The sequence below is a fragment of the Syngnathoides biaculeatus genome, chromosome 13 (genome assembly GCF_019802595.1).
Source record: "Syngnathoides biaculeatus isolate LvHL_M chromosome 13, ASM1980259v1, whole genome shotgun sequence".
Taxonomy (NCBI): Eukaryota; Metazoa; Chordata; class Actinopteri; order Syngnathiformes; family Syngnathidae; genus Syngnathoides; species Syngnathoides biaculeatus.
In genome coordinates this window covers 16036935-16048126 of record NC_084652.1, presented here as the reverse complement: position 1 = coordinate 16048126, position 11192 = coordinate 16036935, and the positions used below count along the sequence as shown (strand labels likewise).

The 11192-nt window shown below is 43.1% G+C and overlaps 1 protein-coding gene across 1 annotated transcript; it reads left to right on the top strand.

Annotated features, from left to right (window-relative positions):
• Positions 1–686: 686 nt before the first annotated feature.
• Positions 687–6235, top strand: LOC133510944 (kelch-like protein 10). The gene is made up of 5 exons (XM_061839457.1): positions 687–832; positions 931–1414; positions 2416–3027; positions 3447–3596; positions 5873–6235. Exons 1-5 carry the CDS (start codon positions 687–689, stop codon positions 6233–6235), a joined length of 1755 nt encoding a protein of 584 aa, XP_061695441.1.
• Positions 6236–11192: the final 4957 nt, after the last annotated feature.

Sequence of the window (11192 nt, the reverse complement as noted above, 5' to 3'; positions counted from 1 at the left end):
GATTTTTTTTCACATTCCACTAATTAAAACTAGAATTTCAAGTGAATGGACATAACTCAAATCTACACATTTCAAACAGATTTAGCATTTCCAGATTACATTTTCATCATACTCCAAATCAAATAACACAGCTGCATCTTTCTGAGCCATATAACACATAACTGCATCATTCTGGGCTTGGTGTTCAGGTGCTTTTTAATGAGAACTCGCACGTCATTCACAGGAAGACAGTAAATTTCACTGTTTTCATGGACAGCTGGTAGAAGACCTCAGATCAAGATCTCTTGGGTCTGCGAACGACAGGGGTTCCTTGAAAAGGACAAGGCAAGTTTTTCAGGTAAGAGAGTTGACTTGTGTGATTCATTTCCATATGACATGGAAGATGCAGTCTTACACCAGCCATCAATCCACCAGGATACACAACCATAAATTAGCCTTTTTGCTCCCGTTGGTACTGTGCAACACTTTTTGGCAGCAGAGTGTAAAAACTAAATAGTGATGTTTTCTTTCAATCCAAAGTAGTGTCGCTTTAATGATGTGGATGATGTAGCCACAGATGATGAGGGAGACTTCTGACATAGGCCACCATGATGTAATCGCAGGATCCTACCATGTCCTAATATGGATTTCTGATACTTTTATCAGAAAGGGTCCAACAAGCGTCCCGAGATGGCAAAACCATCAAGATGAGTTACGATGGTAAATGTGCATACAGGTCTGTCTACAATGAACTACGCCTAACGAGGAAATTTAGCGATGCAGTCATCAGGGTTGACGATGCTGAATTCCACATTCACAAGATCATTTTTTGTAAGTGCAGTCAATACTTCAGGTGAGTTGACCATTTCCAAGTGAACAACCCATTTACCATGACTTCTAGATGTAAAATAGATCAATACTCTTCTTTTTCTTTGTATCCCCAATATTCAGAGCCCTCTTTCTTCGTTGGTCGACTCCAGACCAGAGGGTTTATGTCATACATGATCTGACGGCCCAATTGATGCAACTATTTGTGGATTTTGCATACAGTGGCTCAGTATTGTTGACAAAAGACAATGTTAAGGATTTGTTGCTAGCCGCAGACCGTTTCAATATAACTGACATTGTCCGGACCTGCTGCACATTTCTAAATGAGCAGCTCTGCCCAGAAAACTGCATCAGCATCTGGCAATTCACGAGGAACTGCCACACTCCGGATCTCCAGCGAAGTGCTTACCAGTATATCCTCTACCACTTTGAGGATGTCGCACAAACAAATGAATTGCAGCAACTCTCCGTGCAGGACTTGTGTGACATCCTGGAACGGGATGATCTTATGGTAAAAAAGGAAGATACTGTTTATGAGGCCATTCTGCACTGGATCGCACATGCACCTTGGGAGCGAGGTGAAAACATGGCAGTGCTGCTGGCCAAAGTAAGTCAACAACCCCTTTGGCGACACTATTTCCTGGTCTATAGTACAGGAATGATGAGTTTTGGGGGTAGGTTTCAGGCTTCATTATACTCAAGTGGACGGCAACTGGGCTGATGTCATTGCAACTATCCCGCACGCAGTTAGGATTTATACTCGAGTGGTACATGCGCAGGCCGTTTTTAAAAATATACTGCAGTTCTTCTCAGGAATAGAAAACTGTTAAATTTAGGTGCGAGTTGGGTTAGGCATTAAATTTAAATAACTCAAAGTGTATGAATTAGGGTCTAGTGTTCTTGGTTAGGGTATAATTACACTGGCATTAAATTACATTGGAGGTAAGTTTTAGGTGTGAGGATTTCAGTGGACACGTGTAACAGATTAGGACTGGGGTACAAGCGAGGTGTGACGTTAAATTAGGGGTGGGTTTGGGGGTTACAGCTGTGGGGTTATTAGGGTCTGTCAAATTTGGTAATGCTGGCTGTCTCACTAATGTACTGTTAGAGTCTAAATTATTGATTTAAGGTCCAATGTTATGATTTGGATTTTTGAATTACATATCAGGAAAAGGCACGGGGAATCAGATGGAAAGCGTCAGCCTCAGAGTTCTGAGGTCCCGGGTTCAATCCCCGCCCTGCCTGTGTGGAGTTTGCATGTTCTCCCCATGCCTGCGTGGGTTTTCTCCAGGCAATCCAGTTTCCTCCCACATCCCAAAAACATGCAACATTATATGGACACTCTAAATTGCCCCGAGGTGTGATTGTGAGTGTGGCTGTTTTTCTCAATGTTCCCTGCGATTGTTGGCTGGCAAATTCAGGGTGTACCCCGCCTCTTGCCCGTTGACAGCTGGGATAGGCTCCAGTACTCCCGTAACCCTTGTGAGGATAAGCGGCTAAGGAAATGGATGGATGGATGGATGGATATCAGGAAAAAAAATACTGTACACGTGACCACAGTGCATGGTCATCATATTTTCCAAACTGAATCTACCTCACACCGTGTAGGTCCGTCTCGCATTAACAAGTGTGGACTTCATCGCCGACAAGGTGCTGTCCAATCAGCTGATCCGGAATAGCAGGAAGTGCATGAACATTGTCGCCTTGGTCACCAGTGTCATGTGGCAAATGGTCACAAACTCGGTGTGCGGCTATCGTAACCTGGTGGCCCGTCCTCGCCTGCCTTCCGCCATTTTGCTAGCCATCGGTGGATTCTGTGGTCCAAATCCGACGCACCTCATTGAGGCATACGACGTGCACGCCAACACTTGGGCTGACCTGGTAGACAACATGGACCAACCGCACGCTTACTTCGGCACCGCATTCCTGGGCAACTCGGTCTACTGTGTTGGTGGATTTGATGGCAGAAGGCACTACAACACTGTCAGGCGCTTGGATGTGAGCACTCGTACCTGGCACCATGTGGCACCCATGCATTTTCGGCGGTGCTCTGTAAGCGTCACCGTGCTGAATGGGCGTATGTATGCCATCGGGGGAGTTGACGGACGGATAAGATTAAGGAATGCAGAGTACTACACGCCCGAGACCAACCAGTGGACGCTTATCGCAAGTATGCATGAGCACAGAAGTGACGCCAGCTGCACCACCTTCAACAACAAGGTAGGTGCTAAAGGTATACTACAAAAACTAAACTCTAAGCACTAAAAATTAACACAAAATATGCTTGTTTTTTGTTTCCTCTAGCAAGCCAGTTTTATATTGGAACTTGTTTTGTCAAAAAATTTTCCCATAGTGTATTACACTTTATTAGGATTTCATAAATTTGAGAATTCTTCAAATAAGAATTACCCTGGTCTAGAATTAGAATCTGCATCATTAACAATTACCCTAATTGGTATATTCTAGATACTATCATTAGTATAAAGACATCTGTTATGGGAGATACAGTATCTTACAGTATCTTAGATTAAGTAGAATAGTTCACATTTTGCTTTATTTCTTTTTAAGTCCATCATATGCACGGTAGTTTTTTTTTAATTTACCGGTAGTCTTTAATCTATACTGTCTTTGGTTTCCAGGTTTACATTTGTGGTGGTTTTAACGGAAACGAGCCCTTGCGAACAGCAGAGTGTTACAATCCAGACACCAACCAGTGGACCATGATCGTCCCAATGAACTGTTGTCGCAGTGGCACCGGAGTCATTGCTTATGCCAACCACATTTATGCTGTATGTGCACTATACTGGGTTAGGGTGGTAATCCATGCAGAGGGATAGCTAAGAGTAAGGCAAAGCGTTAGAGTAACGATCAGTGGTACGATTAGCGTCATGGATCATGTTAGAGTGTAACAGTTTGGGTCTGTTTTAGTTAGAATTTCGCTAAAGAACAGGAGAAGATTTAGGGTGTAAGGCAAGGAAGAAGTCCAGGTCGAGTTAGAGTAATGGTTTGACATGGGATAGATTCACCAAACCTGTTACACACGTGAAGATAATTGGGTTATTGTAAACCTGGTTTTTGTCCCTTTCCGACCAAAGACAAAAAATATACTGTATATTTCGTTTTACAACGTCCACTCCACACTGCGTTCTGCGTTTGCACCCAGTGACACTGGATCACCCAGAGAAATGACAGTGGGTGACTACCCCAGAGACTGAAAGATTGGATATATGGATGCCCTGAACAGCAAACCTGTATAGGCATTCGATGGTCCACATATGAATCAGAATCATATTTATTTGCAAAGTACAGTGAAGAAAATAAGTATTTGAACACCCTGCTATATTGCAAGTTCTCCCACTTAGAAATCATGGAGGGGTCTGAAATTTTCATCGTAGATCCACTGTGAGAGAGTTAATCTAAAAAGAAAAATCAAGAAATCACAATGTATGATTTTTTTTAACGATTTATTTGTGTGATACAGCTGCAAATAAGTATTAGAACACCTGAGAAAACCAATGTTAATATTTGGTACAGTAGTCTTTGTTTGCAATTGCAGAGGTCAAATCTTTCCTGTAGTTGTTCACCTGGTTTGGACACACTGCAGGAGGGATTTTGGCCCACTCCACACAGATATTTCTCTAGATCAGACAGGTTTCTGGGCTGTCGGTGAGAAACACAGAGTTTCAGCTCCCTCCAAAGATTTTCTATTGGGTTTAGATCTGGAGACTGGCTAGGCCACGACAGAACCTTGATATGCTTCTTACGGAGCCACTCCTTGGTTTTCAAGACTGTGTGCTTCGGGTCACTGTCGTGTTGAAAGACCCAGTCGCGACCCATCTTCAATGCTCTGACTGACGGAAAGAGGTTGTTCCCCAAAATCTCACAATACATGGCTGCGGTCATCCTCTCCTTAATACAGTGCTGTCATGTCCCGTGTGCAGAAAAACACCGACAAGGTATGATGCTACCACCCCCATGCTTCACGGTAGGGATGATCAAAAAGTTCCATCTTGGTCTCATCTGACCACAAAACTTTCACCCATGACTCCTGTGTATCATCCAAATGGTCATTGGCAAACTTAAGACGGGCCTTGACATGTGCTGGTTTAAGTAGGGGAAACCTTCCGTGCCATGCATGATTTCAAACTGACGTTTTAGTGTATTATCAACAGTCACCTTGGAAAAGGTGGTCCCAGCTCTTTTCAGGTCATTGACCAAGTCCTATCGTGTACTCCTGGGCTGATTTCTCACCTTTCTAATGATCATTGAGACCCACGAGGTGATATCTTGCATGGGGCTCCACTCCGATTGAAATTGACTGTCATGTTTAGCTTCTTCCATTTTCTAATGATTGCTCCAACAGTGGACCTTTTTTCACCAAGATGCTTGGCAATTTCTCCATAGCCCTTTCCAGCCATGTGGAGTTGTACGATTTTGTCTCTTGTGTCATTGGACAGCACTTTGGTCTTGGCCATGTTACAAGTTTGAGTTTTACTGATTGTATGGGGTGGACAGGTGACTTTATGCAGCTAATGACCTCACACAGGTGCATCTGATTCAGGATAATATATGGGGTGGAGGTGAACATTTAAAGACGGACTAACAGGTCTCTGAGGGCCAGAATTCTAGCTGAAAGACAGATGTTCAAATACCATTATAAGGGACACCATCTGCTTTTGAGAAAATTAAAGGCTTTTAGGTGCGGCGTATAGTGCGGAAAATACAGTACTTATTTTCTTCACTATCACCACTGTAAACAGGAAAGGGATCCCTGCAGTTCCACCTCCACCTTAAACTCCTGGTCCTCCTACATTGGGTAGGACATGTTAGTTTTTATTTATGGGCGGTTCCTTGTTCCTCAGTCAGGAGAGTACAATGAAAATGTTATAAATTCCTGATTATCTTCATGTGTGGGGTCTGTAACATTAAGAAAAATTAAAACATCCTTATGTGTGTACCAAGCTCAAGCTAGATAAAAAATACATTTTAAAAAAGAGCAAGGTTTAGGTTTAGGCCTTGTGGTTCAGGGTCGGATACAATCTCATTGTTCCTCTTTCTCCTGAAGATTGGCGGTTTTGACGGCGACATTCATCTGTGCAGTGTGGAGGCCTATGACCCCATCACGGACACCTGGATGGTCTTACCCTCAATGAAGTGTCCGCGGAGCAACTTCGGGATTCAAGTGGTAGAGGACCGCCTTTTCGTGGCTGGAGGCAACACAGGTGTGTCGGCCATCAGCTTGGTCGAGTACTACGACGCCCGCTCATCCATGTGGGTCTCCGCATGTGACATGGCTGTCTCTCGGAGCGCGCTCAGTTGCTGTGTTGTGTCCGGCTTGGCCAACATTGGGCATTTTGTCACGCCACGCAGTGAGCTTCCTTGGCTTCACTTGGAAGAAATGGACCTGGAAATGGAAGATGACTTTTGAATATTGACATCAAAAGACATTGAATAAAAGTCCACTAGATGACACAATTTGCAGAATTACTGTGTATGCTAAGCTAGCTAGTTGTTTTATTATATATATTATTTATATTATTTATTTTTTTATTCAACTAACTTCCACAGTGTTGCCATTATTACTAAAGAAGATGAAAGAACTTATGGGATAACAAAGTGGTAAACTTGCCAGATTCTCTGCTCGCGCCTCTCCTGTCTCAGTCTTTAGCAATGAGGTTTCCTGGTGTTTTAAAATGTTATGTTTTACATATCAAATATTAGTTCGATTAGTTCTTCCTTCAACTTCCGCAGGCTTTGTTCTGTTGAGACCATTAGCTCTTCCGGCCGTGCTGTTCATAAGACTTGTCCCTAGATGCTTAATCGTTATGTTGTTTTACTGGCTCCATATGTATAAAATCTGGTGGAGCTGGACATAGGTCATTGTTTTGCTTTGTCTTTTTCTGTCTTTCTCACTTTGATATAACAAAGGGACTTTTAGTCTGAACTTCAGTAAGGGGTGACAACTTGTAAAACTTGTACCTTTTACTCTCTTTGCGAAGTCTTATTTTTGTAATAAAAACCCACAAACACAAGATTGTCTCCTTCTGGTGTCTGAAAAAGCTTTTCCAAAACAGTTGGCGTCAGAAATGGGATCCTAGGATTGAGTGCCAATCCAGATGACCCTGGGAGTTATTGATCATCCAGGACCAATGGCTATCACCTCAGGATCCAAACGGACCTGTTGTCCTCCAAACAAAAAAATTACAGGAAAGAAAACTTTCGTTTCTTGAAAATAAGAACATTTCATATGGTGTATTGTCCATCCATCAATCCATGCATTTTTTAGCCGCTTATTCTCAAAAGGGTCGCGGGGAGTGCTGGAGCCTATCCCCTCTGTCAATGCAGGGCACATTGAGACAAACAGCCGCACTCACAATCACCTAGGGGCAATTTAGATTGTCCAATTAATGTTGCATGTTTTTGGGATGTGGGAGGAAACCGGAGAGCCTGGAGAGAACCTACACAGACATGAGGTGAACATGCAAACTCCACACAGGCGGGTCCGGGATTGAACCTGGGACCACAGAACTGTGAAGCCGGCGCTTTCCAGTTGATTCACCGTGCTGACTATGGTGTATTGTCTTGGAAACAATGGTGCCTTTGTATTCAGAAGTGTAGGTAATTGCTTTCCCTACATTCCATTGGTTGGGTTCAAGTCCTTACTATGAAGAGTCTGACAATCAGGGATTCAAGTCCCCAGTTTCAAGTTCAACAGTTAGGGGTTCAAGCCCCCAATAATTGATAACTAGGGGTGTCAGTCTGTGATGAACGAATGTTTGGTCCCCAGGTTTGAGTCCCCAATAACCGACAATTAGGGGTTTAAATTTCAAAAGACGTATTAATAATCTAATAAAGAGAAGTGCTTCTAGGTACTGTAGCGAGTATAGAAAAATGTGAAGTAGGAAGTGCAAAATAATACCAGTGTGTACAACAACAACTAAAGAAATAAAGAAAGTTGGCTGAGAAACAACAAAGAATTAGTCAAGGATTTGAATGTGTAGATAAAACTGGATGTCTGGAAATGTGGTTGACTGTTAAATTTAGATATGAACAGGGACAGAAGCTTTCTGAATTTTCTGCTTATGGCAAGTTACTGATAACTGTATCGCATGTGGTCTGACCTGTTCAAGTTGGCCAATGAAAAAGTGTCAGTTTGTGGTCACAAGATGGGTTCCACAGTGACCTCACCCAATGACAAAAATCAAGAAGAGTGCAACTTGGAAGAAGACCAAAAACACAATGGCCTCCTGTGGCCCACTGCACAGCCCTTTAAGTCCAGTACCATTAAGTCTTTATTAGTAAATGATGCATGAATGCTTTGTATGGTGGAATAGTGGACGACTGATTAACACATCTGCCTCACATTTCTGATCACCTGAATTGAAATTGACTATCCTATGTGGAGTTTACATGTTCTCCCTGTGTCTGTGTGAACTCTCTCTGGGTACTCCAGTTTCCTCACACAGTAGTTTGTATCTATGTGTCCTGCGATTGACTGACGACAAGTTCAAGTTGTACCTTGTACCCCCGAGTCACCTGGGATAGACTCCAGCATGCCTTCAACCACAGGGAGGATGAGAGTGATTTGTATGCTAATTTAGCTAGCTTCTCGTTCATCTGATCTTCAGCTTTCCTCATTGTTTACAATGCTCTAATTGGTCTGACACAGTACTACCATGACGTCTCTATTAGAAACACTACTATGTGACGGCTGTCTAATTTAATCAGCTTCAATGCTGACAACCCTTCCACCTCCTATCCACGTGGTGGTGTGCTTTTCTGCTTAAAAAAAAAAGAAAAAACTATCAAAATGCCAGTAGTGTGTCGCTGTAATAAGTGGAAGCACCAAGACGATTGTCACGAATGCAATTTAGCAGGCTGGCAGCATCTCTGCGAGCTATTGTTTTTCCTTCCTCCTGAACACTCTTCCACAGTGCGTTTGAATACTTTTGCTAGTAACTTTTCTACCTTCCACATGGTGTATTTTCATAAATGCTTGCTGTCTAAAATAACCAAGGGAAAACCACATGCTTGGTAACTAGGAATGCTATGTAAGATAGCTTCTCTGTTAGCAACTCTTCTGCCTTCGTCTTTCACCAGTGTGTTTTCCTGCTCCTTTAAAGGTCAAGTGTCATCCTATAAACATTCTAAAATAGATATTGTAATGTAAAATACATATAACATTATTCATTTCAATGTCTATACGAAAAAATAAACATGAGCAGAGAACATGTCATCCATGCACAAAGTTGCGTAAGTGTCATTCGTTATCCAAGTGGTCGCCATATTGGCTGCATCTCCTGTCCGGGACATTCGCCATTGAAAACACGCTGTGGACCCAACTATAGGAGACAAACATGCCCCTTCTGACATGGAAGCTCTTTTCGAAGAAGAGAACATCACACAACCGAGTGAAGTTACCGGGGCAATATTACCTTATTGTTTCAAGCCATATTCAGATGATATACGATCACAGCCAAACCGCCTCCCGGTCCAATCCACTTCTGCGGCGGAGATGAGCCATTGCGGCCCGTTGCAGCGATGAGCCACCCTGGCCGCCGGCCTTGTCAGCCGGGGTGGCTCATTTTCGCCGCCGAGGTGGCTTATCACGGCGCCGAGCCAAGCCGCTTTACGGCGTTGTCGTCACACGCGGTTGAGTGCGCCATTTCCAGCAGCATTGTACATAGCCGCGGCCGTCCGCGAGCCCGACGCGGCAGCCTTCGCTGGCGAGCCGACACAGCAGCCTTCACCGGCGAGCCCGACGTGGAAGCTGTCCGATGCGCACATCGACACATTTAGCATGCCTGTCATTCATACGCGGATCTTTTGTTACATTATGAGAGATCGATTATGTGGTCCGCCCCAAAGTATTATTTTTTTTAGTAGCTGTATACACACCTACCTGTCATCTGCAACCCACAAAGCTCTCGTCCTCTGGACCCGTGCAATCCATTTTTCACAACGAAACGGGTCTCTTGCAAACTTATGAAGGGTAAATCAATCATCCCGAGTGATCGAGCAATATCCAGCAATGCAACGAGCTGGCATTTTGACTAACAGGTAAAACTAATAGAAACAAACAAGTCCACTTGAGGGCGCTCCTGCCCCGTACAACACTTCCTGCTTCTTCTCAAAAACAAATCCCTCGAGAGGATTTTCACGGCGGGAGTTACAAAAACCCATATACGTCAAAATCATGTTTTGTGGTGAAAAAAAAAAACAGATGGGTCCATACCTGCTGCCGTTTTTTCATTAATAACATACTAAAAATCATCCATTTCATGACACTTGACCTTTAAGCTTCACAAGAATGCTTCCAGTGCCTCCCAATATAGCTCAATTTTGCATCTCATTTTTCCAGCGCCACACATTTCTCTATAGTCTCTCTGTGTCCACAAGATGGTGACAACCTGCTACCAAAAACCTCAGGCCGGCGTTTCTCTTGGCTCGTCCGTCTCCCACACTACAGACTGACATCATCTGCGGGGAAGGGGGAGACTTCGGTTCGGCGGGGGCTTCAAAGGGTGCGCGAAGGACAAACGTCCTGAATTGCATGACATCATTTTGCACTAATATGATAATATATCTTCGTCGTTGCCAGCCATGAGAGGGGCCATAATCCGCCCGACGACCGCTTGAGATGTGAGGGGAGGAATAAAATGGAGAAGAGAGAAACAGAATGAGATTGCTCAAGGTTATTTCAAGACAGAACTCCCGAGTCGGTTGGAGAAAGACGAACATCAGCGACATCGCGCTCAGTAAAGATGGGACAGCCAAGCTTCTTTTCTTTTCATTTTTCATTCCGGTGCAACAAGGTGAAACGAGGAGAGGAGTACTCCCAAGGTGAATGGGAGAGGAGAGAGTGAGAAAAATGAGGAATAAAGGAGAATTAGTCTGCAGAAAAGCAGAGGTTGAGGAAACGGAAAATAAAGTGGGAATACACGTGGGGGAAATGGTGAAAAAAAAGACAAACTTTAGCGGAGGTAGATGTAGAAACAAACAATAAATGGACAAAATTATTTTGTTCCTAATTTCCTTTTAGCTGAAGGAAAAGAAAAACATTAGTGTATTTTGAAAAATAATAATTACCATAACATTGACCTTTTTTTTCTAAATCAGCAAATAACAAATAAGGCGTTGAAGGAAAATCGAAGTAGAAATGAAAAAAACTTGACGAATAAACAAAACAAAAAACATGCTGACATAGGATAGGACTTGGCAAAAAATTAGAAATAAAGGCAGATCAAATCTAAAAACTGCAGAAAGGAAGAATATCAGAAAAGTGTTTTTTCAGTTTTTTCAACTAATACAAAGAAAAAAATAATTAACAAAAAACACAGAAGAAATGATGAGAAAAATGAGAAGTAAACATGGTGTTGCCACTG

What these genes read in the sequence shown, in the direction of transcription:
- LOC133510944 (XM_061839457.1), top strand. Translation starts at nt 687, where the DNA reads ATGAGTTACGATGGTAAATGTGCATACAGGTCTGTCTACAATGAACTA. An exon ending in AAGTGCAGTCAATACTTCAG is followed by an intron (nt 833 to 930) that starts GTGAGTTGACCA and finishes CCCAATATTCAG; the next exon opens with AGCCCTCTTTCTTCGTTGGT. An exon ending in GCACCACCTTCAACAACAAG is followed by an intron (nt 3,028 to 3,446) that starts GTAGGTGCTAAA and finishes TTTGGTTTCCAG; the next exon opens with GTTTACATTTGTGGTGGTTT.